The 21,765-nt window shown below is 35.9% G+C and overlaps 1 protein-coding gene across 1 annotated transcript; it reads right to left on the bottom strand.

Annotated features, from left to right (window-relative positions):
• Window positions 1-11,335: 11,335 nt before the first annotated feature.
• LOC133788665 (dolichol kinase EVAN) lies at window positions 11,336-19,232 on the bottom strand. The gene is made up of 14 exons (XM_062226214.1): window positions 18,923-19,232; window positions 18,660-18,769; window positions 18,162-18,368; window positions 17,859-17,963; window positions 17,260-17,330; window positions 17,099-17,173; window positions 16,812-17,026; window positions 14,010-14,199; window positions 13,851-13,916; window positions 13,047-13,135; window positions 12,808-12,922; window positions 12,337-12,388; window positions 12,117-12,217; window positions 11,336-11,829 (listed from the first exon to the last, which is right to left on the bottom strand). The coding sequence occupies exons 1-14, from the start codon at window positions 19,108-19,110 to the stop codon at window positions 11,716-11,718; spliced, it is 1,698 nt and encodes a 565-aa protein (XP_062082198.1). The 5' UTR covers window positions 19,111-19,232; the 3' UTR covers window positions 11,336-11,715.
• Between the last annotated feature and the right edge of the window lie 2,533 nt (window positions 19,233-21,765).

Consider the following 21,765-nt stretch of genomic DNA (forward strand, 5'->3'; position numbering starts at 1 on the left):
CAAAAATGAGTGCCTCGATCACTAAGTATAGCCTTAGGTGTACCAAAACGCACAAAAATGTTGGACCGAATGAAATCCACTACTGTTTTTGAATTATCCGTTCTAGTTGCAATTGCTTCCACCCATTTAGACACGTAGTCTACTGCCAAAAGAATATATTCATAGCCGAAAGAGGATGGGAACGGTCCCGTGAAATCCATACCCCAAACATCAAAGATCTCAAGAATTAAAATAGGAGTTTGAGGCATTTGATCCTTGGTCGTTATGTTACCAACTCGTTGACAAAGATCACATGCCTAACAATAAGCATAAGAATCTTTGAAAATTGTGGGCCAATAGAAACCACTGTCAAATATCTTACGAGCTGTCCTCTTAGGTCCAAAGTGTCCACCACAAGCATAAGCATGACAAAAAGCAAGGATGGAAAGAAATTCGGATTTAGGTACACACCTTCGAATGATTTGATCAGTACAATGCTTCCAAAGTTAAGGTTCATCCCATATGTAGTGGCGAGCATCATGCTTGATCTTGTCCTGTTGTGCTTGTGTGAGATCACTTGGTAACTCCTTTGAAACAAGGTAGTTTACAATGTCGGCATACCAAGGAATAACTTCTTGCATGGCGAGGAGTTGCTCATATAGAAATTTTTCTTCTATGGGCAAATTATCTTCATCCCGAATAAGACGACTCAAGTGATCCGCCACCTATTCTCAGAACCCTTTTTATCTTTTATCTCCAAATCAAACTCTTGAAGAAGTAGAATCCACCAGATCAGCCGAGGCTTGGCTTCTTTCTTTGCCAATAAATAGCGAAGAGCAGCATGGTCAGTATAAACAATCACTTTAGTTCCAATCAAGTATGACCGAAACTTTTCCAAGGCAAAAATGACCGCCAATAGCTCTTTTTCAGTGGTGGAATAATTAAGTTGAGCATCATTAAGAGTGCAAGAAGCATAATATATAACATGAGGAAGCTTGTCAACTCGCTACCCAAGAACAGCACCCACGGCATAGTCACTTGCATCACACATGAGTTCAAATGGTAGCTCCCAATTCGGTGGCTGAATTATAGGAGCTGTAGTCAAAGACTCTTTTAATAAGTTGAAAGCCACTAAACACTTTTCATTAAACTTGAACTTTACGTCTTTTTGGAGAAGGTTGCATAGTGGTGTGGAAATTTTAGAGAAATCCTTGATAAATCTCCGATAGAACCCAACATGCCCAAGGAATGATCTCACTTCTTTCACACTAGTTGGAGATGGTAGAGAACGAATTAAATAAATATTTGCCTTATCGACCTCTATTCCCTTGACTGAAATCACATGACCCAAAACTATACCTTGGTTTACCATAAAATGGCATTTTTCCCAATTAAGCACAAGGTTAGTTTCAATACACCGCTGGAGTACCTGATACGAACCACGCCAACAAGTGTGACGAAACCCGACACCAAATATGGAACAGCCACCAAGAACACACGAGATTGGAATGGAACCGCGACCCAATGCTTAGCCAAGCACGAACCTTGGTATGAGGAAGACGCCACAAACGGGGATGGAATCCGTTTGATAAGTCAGGATGAACGCCACAAGGAATCTCCTTGATAAGTTCAAAAGTTTCTTCAAGAACTCAAGAAGAAATAAACTCACAATTTCTTTCAACATAATCTGATTTTTCACATTGTTTTGGCAGTCCTTATAAGGACGAAAATTACATGAAAACAAGACCCTTGGTCTTTCTAATGAAACCGAAAAAACAAGGACAGCCCCTTTGTCTTCCTAATGAAAACCGAAATTAAAGACAAGCCTTTTGTCTTCCTCATGAAAACCGAAATTTAAAGACAACCCTTTGTCTTCCTAATAAAAACCGAAAATTAAAGACAAAAAGGACTCTTGGACTCACGCAAGTAAAATGTTTGACTTATCACAAAATAAACAAAGACTAAAAAACGTGATTAAAAATAAAAAGACTCATTAAGCTCCTAAACTCAGTCAACTTTGATGAGTAAGACAAGTCTTTGTTCTCCTTCAATGTTGACCACGGTCTCCTCTTGTTTTAGGACTTTGTGGACTAGGCTGTTAAGTTCTTCCTTGAATCTCTTGGCTCGTGACCTCGTCACTGGACCAACTGGAACTTGACTTGATACTTGGGTCTTGGTGTCCTCATCATTCCCCCCCTCTTTAAAAGGATTTGACCTCAAATCGTCACCTGCATCAAAAGGACTCAAATCAGAAACATTAAAAGTAGCACTAACATTATACTCACCTGGTAAATCGAGTCTGTAGGCATTGTCATTGATCCTTTCAAGTACTTGAAATGGACCATCTCCTCGAGGTAGCAATTTTGAACGCCTTTGTGTTGGGAATCGCTCTTTCCTCATGTGTAACCATACCCAATCACCGGGCTCAAAAACCTGCTTATGACGACCCTTGTTAGCTTGCTTAATGTATTGTTCAGTCCTTCTCTCTATGTTGAGTCGCGCCCTCTCATGGATTTTCTTCACAAATTCTGCCTTCTTCTCGCCATCTAAATTCAAATGCTCAGAAACAGGTAAAGGTGATAAATCCAAAGGAGTTAGAGGATTAAAACCATAAACAATTTCAAATGGTGAAAATTTAGTAGCAGAATGCATTGAACGATTATAAGCAAACTCAACATGTGGCAAACAATCTTCCCAAGTCTTAATATTTTTACTTATGATAGCCCTCAACAAGGTGGATAGGGTCCTATTAACTACTTCTGTTTGACCATCGGTTTGAGGGTGACAAGTAGTAGAAAATAATAGTTTTGTCCCAAGTTTTCCCCACAATGTTTTCCAAAAATAGCTTAAGAACTTGGCATCCCTATCTGATACAATTGTTCTAGGCATACCATGTAATCTCACAATCTCCCTAAAGAACAAATCTGCAACGTTAGAGGCATCATCAGTTTTATGACAAGGAATAAAATGAGCCATCTTAGAAAATCTGTCTACAACCACAAAGATTGAATCCCTCCCACGCTTACTTCTAGGTAAACCCAACACAAAATCCATTGAAATGTCAACCCATGGTGAACTAGGGATAGGTAGGGGTGTGTAAAGGCCATTTGGCTGAACTCTTGATTTAGCTTGCCTACAAGTGACACACCTATCACAAATTCGCTCAACATCTCGTTTCATGTGGGGCCAAAAGAAGTGCTCTTGCAACACAGCTAGGGTCTTAGCAAATCCAAAATGTCCCATCAACCCTCCCCCGTGGGACTCTCTAACTAGCAAATCTCTCAAAGAACAATTAGGTACACACAACCTATGCTCCCTAAACAAGAAACCCTCATGCCTATAAAATTTTCCTTCAGCAGATTTTTCACAAACACCATAAATTTCCCCAAAATCATGGTCAGCAGAATACAGCTCCTTTATGTGTTCAAATCCAAGTAATTTAGCATCAAGAGTGGAGATTAGGGCATACCTGCGAGAAAGGGCATCAGCAACCACATTCTCCTTACCTTGTTTATAGCGAATGACATAAGGAAATGTCTCAATGAACTCAACCCATCTTGCATGTCTCTTGTTGAGCTTGTGTTGGCCTTTCAAATGTTTCAAGGATTCATGATCTGTGCGAATCACAAACTCCTTTGGCCACAAATAGTGCTGCCATGTTTCTAAAGCACGCACTAGTGCATACAATTCTTTGTCATAGGTGGGGTAATTGAGGGCAGCCCCACTTAGCTTTTCGCTAAAGTATGCAAGCGGTCTCCCATCCTGCATAAGAACAGCGCCAATACCTATTCCAGAAGCATCACATTCAACTTCAAAAGTGTTAGAAAAGTTAGGCAAAGCAAGTAAAGGAGCATGAGTAAGCTGGTATTTCAGTAGCTGAAATGCCTCCTCTTGAGCTTCACCCCATTTAAATATCACATTCTTTTTGATAACTTCTGTAAGTGGTGCGGCGATGGTGCTAAAATTTTTCACAAACCTCCTATAGAAGCTAGCAAGTCCATGAAAACTTCTAACATTACCTATAGTTGTAGGGGTCGGCCACTCTTGGATGGCTTTGATCTTTTCTTCATCCACCTGAATACCTGTAGCACTTACAACAAAGCCTAGGAAAACAAGCTTATCGGTGCAGAAAGTACACTTACTGAGGTTAGCATATAAACTCTGTTTCCTAAGAACATCCAAAACAGAATGCAAATGCAAAACATGGTCATGCAAATTCTTACTATAAATAAGAATATCATCAAAATACACAACCACAAATTTTCCAATGAAAGCACGCAATACATGATTCATTAAACGCATGAAAGTGCTAGGTGCATTAGTTAGTCCAAAAGGCATGACTAACCACTCATACAATCCATGTTTAGTTTTAAAAGCAGTTTTCCACTCATCCCCTTCTTTCATACGTATCTGATGATACCCACTTTTAAGATCAATTTTGGAAAACACACAAGAACCATGCAATTCATCTAACATGTCATCTAAACGAGGAATGGGATGTCGATTTTTTACCGTTATATTGTTGATGGCTCGACAGTCAACACACATCCTCCATGTTCCATCCTTCTTGGGAACTAGAATCACTGGAACAGCACAAGGGCTCATGCTTTCTCTCACATGCCCTTTCTCCATCAATTCTTCAATTTGCCTTTGCAATTCCTTTGTTTCATCAGGATTACTTCTGTAGGCTGGTCGGTTTGGGATGGAAGCACCTGGAACAAAATCAATTTGATGTTCTATTCCTCGAACAGGTGGCAACCCATGTGGTACTTTCTCAGGAAACACATCCTCAAATTCCTGCAAAATAGACACAACAACACTTGGCAGCGAAGAATCAAGTTGGTTAGTATTTAAAAGAGCCTCCTTATACATGAGTAAAATCATGGGCTGTTTTGTACACAAAGCTCTCTTAACCTCACTTTTTTTTGCATAAAAATTATTTTGTTTTCTCTCACTTGATTCCACACTTTTCTCTCTTTGTCTCTCTTTTTCCTCACTCTCATTCATCTTTTCACTCTCTTTTTGCTCACTCATTTTCTTTTTGTCACTCACTTTTTGCAACCTCACTTGATCTTCATACACTTGCTTTGGTGTCAAAGGCGCTAGAGTGATTGTTCGTTGACGGAATGTGAATGAATACTTGTTGGTGAAGCCGTCATGCTGTACCCGCCGATCAAATTGCCAAGGCCTTCCTAGAAGGAGGTGTCCAGCTTGCATGGGAACCACATCACACAACACCTCATCTTCATACTTGCCAATTCGAAATGAGACTAGCACCTGTTTTGTAACCCTCACTTCACCACTATCATTCAGCCATTGCAATTTGTATGGACAAGGATGCCTAAGCGTTGTAAGCCCCAGCTTGGCAACCATGGAAGCACTAGCAACATTAGTACAACTACCTCCATCAATAATGACACTACATACCTTGTCTCTCACATGACAACGAGTGTGAAAGATGTTCTCTCGCTGCACCTCTTCTTCCTCTTCTTTTGCTTGCAAATTCAGGACTCGCCTTGTGACTAGTGCAAGCATCTCACCAGATTCTGGTCCATACTCATTGTCAGAAGCATCTTCCAAAGGTGGCATGTCAGCAAGATCATCTTCATCTTCAGAATCTATCTCTCCACTTTCTCGAATCACCATGACTCTCTTGTTTGGACACTGGCTAGCTATGTGTCCTCGCCCCTGACATTTGAAACACCTTATCTCACTAGAATGAGACTTAGTAGGAGTTGTTTTACCTTGAGGTGGTGTGGCTGTGGTGGCTGGTTTTGGTGTAGATGATGAAGTGGGTTGGTCTTATTTCTTTGGATAGTTCGACCTCCAAGGTGTTGTACTTGGATTGTGTGGGCTCGGTCTTGACCTCGAACTTGAACTACCCTTCTTGAGTTGCCTCTCAACTTTGATTGTCATATGAACCAAATCCTCCAATTCCACATAATGGTGTAGCTCGATTGGGTCAGCAATCTCTCGGTTCAACCCATTCAAAAACCTTTCCATGGTTGCCTCCCGATCCTCTTCAACATTGGCTCTAATCATAGCCATCTCCATCTCCTTGTAATACTCATCAACACTTTTGTAGCCCTGACGAAGACCCTGCAACTTAAGGTAGAGATCTCGATAATAATGAGGTGGTACAAACCGTCGCCTCATCACCCTCTTCATGGCCTCCCATGTGTCAATAGGGCGATCTCCATTCCGCCTCCTGTTGATGCACAACTGATCCCACCAAACAATAGCATAATCAGTAAACTCAATGGCAGCAAGTTTTACCTTCTTCATGTCGGAGTAGTTGTGACAATCAAAAACTAGCTCCATTTTCTTCTCCCACTCAAGGTATGCTTCAGGATCACTCTTCCCCTGAAATGCTGGGATTCTCATTTTGATATTCCCCAAATAATTATCTACCTGGTTCCTATCTTCTCTATTCCCACCATACCTCCTATGGTTACCCGCCGATATCCTATCAAACTCATCATCAGAAATTACCCCTTCCAAATCCCCTTCATTCTCATCCTCCCTTTGGTGTACCCTACCCCTCCTTGGTCTCCGTTGTGCCCCCTCTTCTACCCTATCCAACCTCTCATGTATCTGCTCACACTCCGCCCTCATCATCCTTCGCATCTCCCCAATTAATGCTTGTATTTGTAGATTCGGAACCTCAGGTGGCAGATTATCATTGCTTGCATCTTTCTCTGGATTTTGTGACATGATGGAGAATCTGCAAAACAATAAGGTTAGACAATTATAGAAAGGACCTCACTGCACTCCCTCACGTGTTTCACTCAAAGAAAATGGTCACTCAAGTACACTCGTGTTTGCACTCAATGATGGCTTTTACCCTCAAATAAGCTCACACCTCTGCCTTTTTCCACTCTATTTTCTTCTTTAAGCTCTTTGAAAACTAATGAAACGGTGATATGGAGGTTCAAGCAGCAAATCCAACCAAACAAACCAAACGAACACCGACGAAAACTGGTGAAAATGACGAAAAATGATGATTTTTGGAACACTTGTGTGGGGTTTTGGTCAAAAGGCCTCTAGACCATAAGGAACAAGAATAGAACAAAAAATTTTAAGAAGGGTTTCCAGACTTTTTTTTTTTTTTTTTTTTAGGTTCGGATCCTCTTGATTTTTCCTTTCCTTTCTTCCTTTTTTCTTTTTTTTATCTCTCAAATTTGATAACCCAGATACTCAATTTTTGAAAAGAAAAAAAAAATTTGAACACCAAAGAACCAATCCGAAAACCAAGCAAACTGTGGTACTATAACAGATTCAAGAACAATCCCAATAACAGAAAACCAATATTCCCAAAATCTAATCTGTGATTCAAACAATAATATCAAAACCAAACTAATTTGTGGCACTATAACAGTCTCGGATTCCACAACAAATAAAGGAACCAATGGAAACCAGGGACACAATTGAAACAAGGGAATGATCAATACCAATTTCGGATTTCACAACAAGAACAAGAAACCCAAGGCAAAATTCGGATTTCAAAATAAAACAGCACTAGAAACTCAATGAAAATTCAGATTCTACAATTAGAACAAGAGAAAAAAACTCAAAGCCCTAATTCACGATTTCAACAAGCTCTAGAATAGTTTCTGATTTCACAACAAACAATTGGAACAAGGATATTAAGAACACGATTTGAACAAAGAAACAATCTGGAATAAAGAGATTAACTATAATGGTTTCAGATTTTTAGAAGGAAAACAAGAACAAAGACTAAGAAAATCAAGAACACGAATAGATAGATTTTTTTTTTTTATTTCAGAAACCCTAAAATTGAAATACGAATAGAACACAAATGAAAAAAAAGGATAGGCCAAACCGGATGATCCTAATCTCTGATACCAACTGATACGAACCACGCCAACAAGTGTGACGAAACCCGACACCAAATATGGAACAACCACCAAGAACACACGAGATTGGAATGGAACCGCGACCCAATGTTTAGCCAAGCACGAACCTTGGTATGAGGAAGACGCCACAAACGGGGATGGAATCCGTTTGATAAGTCAGGATGAACGCCACAAGGAATCTCCTTGATAAGTTCAAAAGTTTCTTCAAGAACTCAAGAAGAAATAAACTCACAATTTCTTTCAACATAATCTGATTTTTCACATTGTTTTGGCAGTCCTTATAAGGACGAAAATTACATGAAAACAAGACCCTTGGTCTTTCTAATGAAACCGAAAAAACAAGGACAGCCCCTTTGTCTTCCTAATGAAAACCAAAATTAAAGACAAGCCTTTTGTCTTCCTCATGAAAACCAAAATTTAAAGACAACCCTTTGTCTTCCTAATAAAAACCGAAAATTAAAGACAAAAAGGACTCTTGGACTCACACAAGTAAAATGTTTGACTTATCACAAAATAAACAAAGACTAAAAAACGTGATTAAAAATAAAAAGACTCATTAAGCTCCTAAACTCAGTCAACTTTGATGAGTAAGACAAGTCTTTGTTCTCCTTCAATGTTGACCACGGTCTCCTCTTGTTTTAGGACTTTGTGGACTAGGCTGTTAAGTTCTTCCTTGAATCTCTTGGCTCGTGCCCTCGTCACTGGACCAACTGGAACTTGACTTGATACTTGGGTCTTGGTGTCCTCATCAGTACCAAAGTGAGATTATGAAGGCAACGATCAAATGAGTCACCATAAACACTAAAATCATCCATAAAAATCTCGATGATGTTTTCAATATATTCTGGAAAAAATGCTCATCATACATCGCTGAAATGTGGCAGGAGCATTACATAACCCAAACGGCATTCGTCGGAAAGTGAATGTACCAAAAGGGCATGTGAAGGTTGTCTTCTCTTGATCTTCAAGAGCTATAACAATCTGATTGTATCCCGAATAACCGTCAAGAAAACAATAATATGGATGACCCGCTAACCTCTCAAGCATTTGATCAATGAAAGGTAATGGAAAGTGATCTTTACGGGTTGCCGCATTCAACTTTCAGTAGTCTATACAAACTCGCCACCCGGTTTGCATTCTTTTTGGTACCAGCTCGTTTTCATCATTTTTTACCACTGTGATTCCAGACTTCTTTGGCACTACCTGAACAGGACTCACCCATTGACTGTCTGAAATTGGGTAAATAATACCCACACTAAGGAGCTTCAGTATCTCCTTTTTCACAACCTCCATCATAGGTGGATTCAATCTCTGTTGTGCCTCACGTGTTGGTTTAGACCCTTCTTCAAATAAAATTCGATGCATGAACATAGAAGGGCTAATCCCCTTAATATCAGCAATAGACCAACCAATGACTGTTTTATATTCTTGGAGTACTCTCATTAATTTTTCTTCTTGGACTTGATTAAGATCTCGTGCAATTATAACTGGAAGTGTCTCGTTCTTCCCCAAGTAAACATATTTGAGATGCTCCGGAAGTGGCTTCAATTCAAGTGTTGGAGCTTGAACAATTGATGGCTGCAATTTCTCATTAGAAATCGGCAAATTAAGAAATGCAACCTTCTTAAAAGTCTTGTCAAAACCACTATAGAGTGTGGTTATGACATTCATGATCTCATGAGACAAATCTTCATCGGTCAACACAAGATGCTCTCTCAACGCAACCTCCAAACAATCTTCACTATGCAAATCTAAAACTCGTTGAGAGAGGATATCCAACACATCAAGAGAGTAAACAGCGTGTACATCACTTGGATACCTCATAGCCTCAAAAATATTAAATCTAATTGTCTCCCCATCAAATTCCATGGTCAACGTACCGTCATGCACATCAATCTTAGTTCTCGTAGTTTTCATGAATGGTCTCCCCAACAAAAAAAAATAATAAATAAAAATAGATTTATCAAACATATTTTATGTTTAATTGTCAAATTTTTAATTAATTAAATAAAAAACTGTTTTTTTAAGTGTTACCAAACAACACCAAAGTGTACACGTAGAAAAAAAAATTGGCGACCAAACTAACTAAGATTTTATAAGTGTGACAATTAGATACTCAAGCTTTTGTAAGTGTAATAGATAAATACTCAAATTTTTCCTTTTTTTATTGTAAACTATCGTGGTTAGGCGGTGGATAGTAATGGAGCACTATTTTAGTAAGTTTAAGTAATTTTGCCACAAAAAAAAAACTTAAATATTTATTTATTACAATTACAAAACTTTGGGTAGTTTCACCACTAATATCCCTCATCTTAACCAAAAGTTTAATTCTTTTAGGTTGTTCCAAATATAGTCAATCTTTTGTACAATTAAAAAATAAAATATTAATAATTTATCATAAAAAAAATTAAATAACATTAAAATATATTCAATGCTAATAAAAAGTATAAATTAGATATATAGAAATTAATATGATGTTTCTTTTTGGGCTACCAATGGGTTGGTTGTGTGATTTGTGACAAGGTTCCAATGTTAGATGATATTGTTTTGGCTCAACCTATGTTGTTGTTAATGACATTTTTTTTTTAATTGCTCATCTTTTTAGCGTAGATAAGAAAGGTCGATATCATTCGATCCATAAACTTCTCGTTGATAAATTGATATTTTAAAGTCTTGGTTGGCAAGATTTTTTAAAGTAGTTTTGAACTTAAAAAAATTAACACATATTTTTTAGTATTGAGTGGGTTTACCCATATTTGGTTTTTTACTTTTGAAAATCTTATTAAGAAAAAATCATTTTTTAGGAAGAGCTTTCAAAAAGCTCAAAACCGAAAGCAAAAGCTTAATCAACCAAACCTAATTCTTTCGTCTTGCTAAATAGAGTGAATAGAGTAGGACTCTGTTTATTCCAAATCGCCAATATTTACTTGTCTGCCAAATGATTCTTGCAGTGTTCCTACTCGGGATACTTTGCGGAAGAAAGACATGTGCTTCTTCAGTATGTTCTTTCTCTTTAAGCTGCCAAAAACATTGACGACATCTTCACTAAGTGTGTATGATAACTTTTCATGTTTTCAGTTTACATTTAATATTTTCAATTTACATTTTGATTTCAGATCAGATTTCGCACATCTATTTGTCCAGTCAACTGCTGCGTCTCAACGCATCTCGCCTTATTTTGACTATTTGGTCTATTTGGCGTGCTAAGAATAATTTATGATATGGTCATCCCTTTTCATGTGCTTATTGCTAAAAAAAAATCTTTGGTGCACGAGATAGTTCATTTTCATACAAGTGTTATCCACAATTTTCAGCATGATTTTTTTTTTTTAAAGTTCATCTTTGCCATGTCCTCCAGTCAAGCAATTGCATGTCCAATCCATTCATTAGTACTCTCCCATTGATCATTGGGTTAAAGTCAGACAATAGCAACACAAATTTAAAATCTTTGGGAGTTTGAAAATCTATAGAAGGAAATCTATCAGCAAAACGGAATAATAGGGGTTAGATTTTCTTTAATAAAAGAATCAGTGTCCTAACATTTCTTTTTCCTATGATCTGTGTAATTCTCTATCTAAAACTTAAATGTATGCTAAAAAAATTACAGAGGAATACTTTATGCTAAATCTAAACCTTATTGAGAACCCAACTTAGACCTATGAAAAAATGACAAACAACAAATAAGTCATCTTGTTAGTCGTATCTAGTTATCTACAAAACGTGATCAAGAGAGCACATAAATTTAAAATGGTGGACATCTTTCTTTTTTCTTCTCTCTGTATCTAGTGTGGTTGTGTTCTTCCGAAGGCTTTCATCTTTCTTGGTTTCTTGTTCTCCTTTGGAAAGTTGTAAGTACAATTTACAAGCAAAGAAGACTATAGAAAACAAGTGGTATAAAAGCATTATCAAGTTGTGTTGTGTAGGCCTCCAATAAACCACTCACAGTAACAGCAACGATAAGAGAGAACCAATGCTGCCAAAGTGAAAGACAGAAAGCATAAATAACGTAAACAGAAACTATGTGCACGATTTGCCGCTGAAAATTGACTTGCAACAGAAACGCACAAAAACGGATTCACATACTCACCTGCTTCTAATTTGACACAGCCTATGCGAATTTTTGTCGCAACAAATTTTTAATTGGAGGTAAAACTTAGATAAAAAAATATCTCATATGCATAAAGCACAACCATCACCGTCTATGTTGACAATGAACTGTAGCAATGCTTAATTCAAAGATAAATAGAGAGCTAGAGATACCTCTGTAACAATATATCCAGTTGATGCTAGAAGCGGAAGCAGAATTGAACATGTGGCCAAAACCGATGTAATACCAGCTGCAGTACCTTCAATGGTTTTCTCTGGCAAAGTTGACCATGTCCAGCACACATCAGCAAAGTATTGAGAATTGATAATACCAGCTTGGCTTAAAAAAAACAATGGTAAAAATAATATAATCATTAATGAAAAGCATACTTACTGCCCGACTTGCTCCATCTAAGGACACCATACTTGTGGCCAACCATTGATGCCTGAATATGTAAAGCAAAACTGTTGGTAAACATGCAATACATCATCGCATAAAACAAGCTTTTGAAGGATAGTATAATAGCACTCTCGACAAAGGTTTAGAAAACATTTTCAACAAGTAACTTTGTTCTCTGCCAACTTCTGTAACAAATGTGAGCACCGTTAACATGTTCTGTTAGCAATACTAAATTGACAAACTATTGGTATTTAACTTATGGCTACCTTTGCACGCCATACTTGCTAACAAGGATTCACAAATACAGAAGAAACACTGAGCTACAGACATCATGCTTGCCAAACAACATTCTTCTTATGTCAAAGATAAGAACAGAGTTATGAATGATATCTCTAACTCAACATAACATGTGAACTAGTATGTCAAATTAAAGGTGCAAAATGACAAGTACAGTTGTGAACTCACCATTGTATCTCCAATCCCAAGGCTCAAAATTCCAGCAAAAGGAACAAGAGGACGATCGTTGTAGCCAGAAGACATCCAAATGGGAAGTGCACATCCCAACAGAAGTGAAAAGTGGCTGAATATTTAAGAAATTAGAAATCAATGCATTAAGATCTTTTTGAAAATGCATTAAGATCAATTTGAGAACTACTAAATTTCAAAGCTTCTGATCCAAAAGAAAAATAAAATGCCTCACTCACCTGACAATTAGAATATCAGAGTCACGATGGTCCGTGAAAGCAGTCATAAATTGATGCACTAGTTGCCCCAAAGGCCAAAGTCTCCATATCTGACAAAAACAATATGGTTATAAAAAATGTACTATAAAACATAGGAAGATAAGAATTGCTTGATATTTTTTTTTTTTTTTTTTTTAAATGATGTTCTTAAGAAGCTTAGACCCAGCTAGTCTTTCGACAGATGACCAAGAAAAAAGCAGAGATCATAAGTAATGACATTACATAAGGTAGCCAACAATGTTTTGTCATCTATTGAAATATACACTATGTAACAACCTTCCATTCTATGAACACAAATTCCAGGAAATATATTTCAGCTTTTACGTCCAGGGCAAACAAGCATATGAGATTATTTTTTGTTTGTTTTTGTTTTTTCTTTTCAATTCTATCATTGACCAATTGCTACACCATAAAAAAGTATTCAAAGCACTCATTTCCTTCAAATGAAAGCATCAAAGCTCGCAAGTTAAGAGATTTCTGTTCTATTTGGATAAAGATATTATATGATTTTAAGTTATTTTAGTCTAGTTTTGGACATAGATTAATAACACAGTTGCCCAAGGTATGCACTGAAAACAAATTTAAATCCAAACATATTGCTGTACAATCTCCTATCGTACGATTACATATGCAAAAAATATTAACACAATTGAATATCATAATAACCTGTTTACAAGGATACATCATTTGGTATGCCAATTTAAATTAGAACAAAAGAAAAGTCAGTTTTATCAAAACAATTATACCATAAGTTTTCTAACTTACTCGAACAATTTCCAATGCCATGAAAACTCCCAAAGCCACACCAAAGGCTAGATCAAGAAATTTTGGCTGAAAATCAAACATAGAGAGAACATATCTAAGAGCACCACAACAATTGAGAATAACATCAGAATAAATACATTAAAATCCCTTATATCACACCTGAAAGACAAGAGCAGGCAGAAACATTAAAACAGCCATAAGATGGTAGTACTTTCGTAGAAGAATCCTCTCAATCTTGCTATTCTTTGAGATGTTATAGAATCTCACAACAGAAACACATATGACAAGCACCCAATAGATGCATAAAGATAATCTTTTAACGGGTTCTGAAAAGACAAATTGAAGGACCCTGCCGAAAAAAAAAGGCAACGTAGAGATCAAAGAGTTATTTGATAAAAACACTATATTCCAGAATACACAGCAGCTAATAGAAATCATAATTGTAGAAGCAACACCTACCCCACCCCCACGCCCACCCCTACCCTTCCCCAAAATATGTCTTATTCAACTGGTACAGTACACCAAAATCCATACATCTTCATAGGCAGAAAAGTCTCAAAAGTCTAATTAGTAATAAATATATGCTCCAATTCATAGGTAAACCTTACATAACGATAATTTATTTTGAGCAAGAAAATGTTTGCGGTAGATTCTACAAAAAGCAAGTGGTTGACTCAACTGTTAGAACAACCTTACTGTGTAGCTTGGATGTCTACTAATATTGCATTGCAAAAGCTCCTACAAAGCCAGAACTTTAATCTTTACAAAAACTTATTTGGCTACTAATCAGGTAGGGGCCACAAGGATAGCTACTACTGTCTCCAACATTCACATTAAAAAGGACCTAGCCAAGATATTAACATGCATGCAGACCCTAACTCCTACTCCAAGCATTATCAAGATATGTAACTCCCATGTAATCACTTCCCGTAAGAATATCACATAGAAGTCGCATCCTAATAAGGCTTACTGATGAATCATTCTGCAGGTGGAGACAAAGATTATCAGTATTCTAAGTAATAGAGTGGGAACTATAATTAAGCTTCAATTTCAATGCAACTCCCTGGTAGACCAATAATAAGATACTTATGTTAAAAACAGAGGGAAAGTTAAAGGTGGCATTTAGGTTAGTTAAACTTAAGTAGTCTTAACTCTTAACAGAATATTATTTAGTCAATCTACTTGTCTATTAAAAGGCTAGCCTAAGGAAGGATTCATTATCTGATTGTTCTGAGACTTTGGAGAGCCTAGCTCAAGTAGAGAGACCAAACCTCGCTAATGTTTGGGACCCTATTTGTACATTGAGTTGTTTTTGTTGCTGTTTTCTTTTTTCAGTTTCAATAAGAGTATATTTCAGTTTGAGTTCTGTCTTTTACCTTAGATATAAAAAGAAAAAAAAAAGTTCTGGCTGGGATTCGATTCTTGTTGTGGTTGATAAATTGAGAAAATACGCTCATTTTATAGCCCTTAAACCCCCTTTACAACAGCTGTTATAGCATTTTCATAATGGAAATTGTAAGACTCCATAAACTGCCTCAATCAATGATTACAAACCAAGATAGAATCTCATAAGTGGATTTTGAAAGGAGCTATTCAAATTACAAGGCACAAAACTCAAAACTAGCATGGCATACCATCAACAAACGGACGGACAAATGGAGGGGGTAAATCGGCGCCTTGAGACACACCTAAGGTGTTTTTCATGATTTGGCTGAGTTGGACCAAATATTGGTACAACACCAACTACCACTCAGCAACAAAATGCACTCCCTTCTGAGCATTATATTGTCGAGTGCCTTCCCCGCATGATTTAATATATAGGAAAGCCTACACCGGTTTCAGAAGTGAATAGGTTATTACAAGATCAAGACGCTATCCAAGATGACTTGAGAATGCATCTCTTGAGAGCTCAACAGCACACAAAGACTTATACTGAGAAAGCAACATGAAAGAGTTTCAGCCAGGGGATTGCCTTTCTTAAGCTGAGACCATATCACAAAAACTCACTAGCTCAAGGAAGGAATGAAAAACTTTCAGCTAGGTACTGTGGGCCCTACAAAATGGAGCAAAGGATTGGAAAAGAAGCCTACAAATTGGAGCTGCCCCCCACAGCAGCCATACACCCCGTTTTCCACATATCACAGCTTTGGCGTGCAATAGACAGACTTTGGCAACCACTATTATTCCTCCCCAGCTCACAGTCAAGTTGGAAATGAGAGAAGAACCAGAAGCAATTGTAGACGAGTGCCCTATTCAAGGAAGACAAGATGGAGAGAAAGAGGTGCTAATCAAATGGAAGAACCTACCAGAATTTGAAGCTACTTGGAAGGAGTTTCAGATCCTAACAGAACAATTTCCTGAATTCCAGAAATTGAAGCTACTTGAAATGAATTTCAGATCCTAACAGCCTGAATTCCATCTTTATTCTTGAGGACAAGATGAAAAATTGACTGGGGGAATTGATAGACCAATAATAAAATATACTTATGTTAGAAACAGAAGGAAAGTTAAAGGCAGCAGTTAGGGTAGTTAGACTAAAGTAATCTTATCAGAATATTATTTAGCTCCCCTATTTGACTATAAATAGGCTAGCCTAAGGAGGGCTTCATTATCTGTTGTTTTGTAACTTTGGAGAGCCTAACTATAGGGGAGAGACCAAACCACTTGAAAGTTTGGAACCCTATTTGTACATTGAGTCTTTTCTTTTTTCTTTTTTTCATTTTAATAAGAGAAAGATTTCAGTTTCAGTTCTATCTTTCACCTTTGATAGAAAAGAAAGTTCTATCGCTCCCATGTAAAGATTGAATTCTATGCCAGAAATATATACATATAAAAGATAGGGCATTTCTCAGTTGAAATAAATGATAGTGGGTTCATAGCAGCTGTCAAACAGAGTCCTATCGCTGCCGAACTACCACATCAAATTTAATATAGTAAATGCAACCAAAGTGATAGCAATACCATAGCAATGGATGCATGTGAAAATCCTGAACAAACTCCATCCATGCTGGAATAATCACAATCATGCTAAATCCAAGGCAAAAGAAGAATAAAAGAGATCTCCAAATCTCATTGTGGGTCCTTGATTGAGAAGAAGCTTTAGTTAAAAAGTATTCCCATATTTGAAGTACAAATCTAAAGACCACTGGAAAAAGAAGAAGGCCAAGCAGCATTCCCTGCACAAAAGAGAAGCTTTGCTATACAGCTAGGTCATTTTAACAATCAATTCATTACATAAGAAATCATACCTGAATAATAACACCAATCTCACTTCTTTTGCTTCCATATCGCACCACATCTTCTGTAATCAACAATCTACATGACTGTTTGAACAAATTTGTCACCCCCAATATCATAAGCTAGTTTTCCTAGAGGAAAAGAAGAACAACCAAGTGCAGAAGAACCTTACTTTTGCTATGGTTAATGCCAACATGTCACCTAAATAGAGAACGAGACCGGATGTCACCAAAAGTGCTTCTCCTGAATGAAAGAATAAGAAATGAAATACAAATAAATAAAACTTTTGATGTAATTAGTTATTTTAATGTTAATAGTTATGTTTAATATTAGTTGTATTTTATCTTTATCCTAGGTGTATATATTAAAGTTGGAAAAATAACTCTTGTACAATTTCAACCCCAACATTGAGGTTTAATTTAATTATTCAGTAACATTCAGATTTTCTCAAAGTTTAGTTTCTCTAGTTTTCTTTCTACTTTCTGGCTCTTCTTGTTTCTCTCTCGGGAATCTACATCAACTGTCCAAAAAATTTGAAATGAAATGGTTTATGCAGTTTATCATCCACTAAAGATAATGCTGATAAATTCAATTCTACTAATTTAAATGCACTTGATAAAGACATTATAACTGCAAAAATAAAATGAAAATTTGCTATTGCAGAAAAAGGACATATTATTAGTCTATCATAACATATTAAAAATTAATAAATAAATACAAAGGTAAATTGAATTTGTTCCTTTTTTTTCTTTTCCTTCTCATGATACATACCAATGGAAGCACATGACGGGAAAGTATTGAAAAGATGCTGTATCAATTTCACAGCTGCCAATCCATGACAAAACATCCACAATAGCTTTAATATTGTGTTGAAGCCTGTAAAAACAATGATTAAAACAACACTGTCAGCAGAGATATTTTAAACTTAAACAGAAGCAAGACACACACAACACAAGAAATCAACAGGATGAATTACATTTCGATGTAATCAAATCGTAGCTCTAATTGTGTGATCGGCAATTAGGACGATGGAAAAAAATAATTAATAGTTGTACTTCAAGAATAAGCACTTACCAGTAAGAGAGATTGTACCAAGAGACATGCAGCACAGTGCTGTATATAAGACTATGCAGCTCAAGCTGAACTTTGCATGCCAAGTACTATGCAGAATAAGGGAATGCACATTGCTAGGTGGATACGATATATGCATGCAGAGAAGTATTATTACGCCTAAGCAACAAGCAGAAGCAGCCCAGTACTGCATCGTTAAGTGCTCAAACTCTACACACCGAAAATAAAACATAGGCACAATACTTACAAATTGTTAAAAGACATAAAAAAAATCCAAAAAGGAAAACAGGACTAAAAGATGAAGGAAATAGAACGATAGAACAAAACATTTTTCCATTCGCAAAGCAACTTTACAAAGCTTTGAAGGAGATAATTTTCCATAACTATTTGTCACTTGAGTAATATCGTAAACAATCCAACGGAACAATATTGATTGATTCGATAATTGAGCGCAATAAAATACCATCGAAATTTTGAACTCGAGAAACATTGTATTTCTACCTTCAATTTCGATTTCGTTGGACACTGCCCTTCCCATCTGTATCAACTTGGACAACATAACAGTTGGCAGAGTAACAGCCCCCAACAGTATACCAGATGAAACACCTGGTCTGAAATATAATAGAAATTTGTATATTAATCCTATTTTTCTATGTTTTTACCACCAAAACCCAATCTGAATTAAGGAATATACATTTCAGCAAAATCAAAATCACAGAGAAACAAAGCCAGACAGATATTAAGGAATGAAAGAGAAAAAATACCTGGTATGGAAAAGTGGGAATGAATTGAAATAATCGGCTCCTACATCGAGGGATAAGGCGGCGAGTGCGAGAAGAGATAGTGCGAGACCATGGCAGAAGAGAGAAGGAGGAAGAGAGACGACAACGCGTGTTACGAAGACGACGACCACGGCTCTCTCGCCGTTCAGCAGCGACGCCATAGCCGCCATTTTTAATTTCAATTTTATTTATTAACTTATTTTGAGAAAGAAGTATTCAATGATAAAAATATTTGGACATTCTGTTTGTAATTTTTCTATTAGTTTCACTTGTTCTGATTTTCGAAGAAAAATCCTTTTTTTTTTTTTTTGAAAAGGTAAACATTTTTAATTTAATCAATATTAGTCATTTATTAACAACAAAAATGAATTAAATGTTAGTTGAAATGAGCGACAAAACTTGAAATGAAAGGCGAGGAAATGCACCAGCACCACGTTTACGCGTTTAAGGAGTCCATCCGCCACGTTTACCACGACTTTCGGACCAAATAAAGCCGAAGTTTCTACTTTTTTAAAGCGAAAAAACATCACAAAACAAACATATAGAAGGGTGACTGAAAAGGCCACCGAGGGATAACCATCCACCTATATGCTAAACTCTTTGTCGGTAGGGGTGTTTACAGTTTTTATATTATTGGGAAAGTTGAAGTTGAAGAGAGTAATTTAATAGTCTAGAAACTTACATTATTATGTTTAGTTGTGCACTGTAATCTTATCTATAATTCATAGAAATATCACTTTTTGTGTTTGGTTATGCATAGAAATCTATTAAGTTTTCATATTTTCATAAAATTAATATAATAATATATTTCATCAAAATAATTTATAAACAATTTTGCTCATAAAATATTTTTTAACAGAATTAAAAAAATATATTTATTGAATACTAGAATCAAGTATAATTTTTAAAATTACAAAAATATTCTTATTTTATTTTTAATAATATTTCATTTGTTATTTTAAACTAAAGTAATAATATAAAGACTTTACAAATCAATTTCTTTGAATAAACAAATATTATTTATCATTTTATAGTTTGATATATGTATATTTGTTTTAATATTATAAGCTTCAAAAATAAAATAAGTGATTAACTAAAAAATTATTGGTTTAAGATTTTTTTAAAAAAATAATAATAATTTTGAAGTGTTTCACATTCCTGGGTATCTGAAAACCATTTGTCAGATGGATTTCACTTGAACCTAGAATCAGGAAAAGTTAAAACCCCTAGAGTACAGATTCACAAGTTAGAAAAACTCAAAGTCAGTACCAAACATGGGAAAGTGTTCAGATTCTCATTCCCGTGTCTAGATTCCTGCATACCAAACAGCCCTTTACTCGTCTAACTTACTCGTCTAATTAGCTAAGAAATAAGTTGATCTCGCAGTAAAATGGAAACCAACAAAGCCACCATCTAGGGATTCTTCTTGGATATCCTTATGAGCACATCCAAATCACATATATCAAAGGAAATGAAAAATCTGACAAAAATCATCTCTTTGGCTATTTTTAATCCATCCCAAATAGCAAGAATCTCTGATGTTAAATGACTAAAGGGTCTTCAAATAAACTTGTAGTAAGAAACTCTATTTTTTTTTCTATTCCATCTCTAGTCGCACCATATGTAATTCTTAAAATTGACAAATTTTATAGAAATATATTTTTATTTAAAAGATAATTTTACTTTCTCATTATTGTGATTTTCGAAATATCAATAGCTAGAATTTGTTGGAATTAATTTGTAAGGTTTTCATATAATTCATTATTTAGCTTGATTTTATCACAATATGATTATAAACGAAGTTGTATCTTCGTTGTATAATATAAAGGAAATATTATGTACTTACTCAAAATCATTTATGGAATATTTATCTTTTATTTTTCGTACAGCTCAAGGTAATAAACTTCAAGAAACTAAATCTTTGAAGTAATAAGTTGTTATTTCTATCTTAAGAAATTTGATCTGACACAGGTATTAGTTGTCCCTACCAAATTCGTATTTGTCGGATCCGAATCTTCTAAAAAAGGCAATTCTTCATTAATCAATAATATTTTCAAATATTCTTGCTTTTATTAGGAGATTCTTTCTCAGCATTTCTAAGCATGAAAATGACTCTATAAATAGGTTTCTAAGGCCTAGAGAAAAAGTGAACTTGTTGGTGCATAGTTTGTGAGTGAGTTGTAATATTTGTGAGAGTTCCTTGTTTGTATTCAATATCATAGTATTCACGTGATCTTGTAGTAAAATGAGTGTTTAGTTTTTGTGGTAAGTTTATACCACTTTCATGAGTCAATACATGTTGTAATTTGAATACAATTTTTACAAGTCTTCGGGAGAAGATTTTTACAAGCCTTGCGTTGGGAGGATGCAAGCACTTGCTGGGCATTGAAGGGAATTCAAGTGGTTGAGCATTTCAATCAGAATCAGATTAGTGAAGAGAAGTACAACAAAGTTGCGGCAAATCTCAAGAGGGAGTCTTGTTTTGTTTAAGTCAATATTTTATACTTGTAATTCTGTATTAATTAGTTTTATTCTCTGGGCGTGGCCCCAAGGAGTAGGTTATCCGAAAGGGTTTCTGAACCTTGTAAAAATTCGTTGTGTTCTTTACTGTTTTTGCACTGTCTTTTATTGTGTTCAATTTCTGTCATGACAAGTTTGGATTCTGTCCCGACAGATCTGAACTTTGTTTCAACATTTAATTACCATTCCGCACCTTAATTAATTCATATGATTTAATTAATTTGGTAATTACTAAAAACAGAATTTCGATTGGTATCAAAGCGGGTCACTCATTTCTGAGTGTGATCTTGGTTTATTTCATTTGT

Source organism: Humulus lupulus, chromosome 7 (assembly GCF_963169125.1).
Source record: "Humulus lupulus chromosome 7, drHumLupu1.1, whole genome shotgun sequence".
Taxonomy (NCBI): Eukaryota; Viridiplantae; Streptophyta; class Magnoliopsida; order Rosales; family Cannabaceae; genus Humulus; species Humulus lupulus.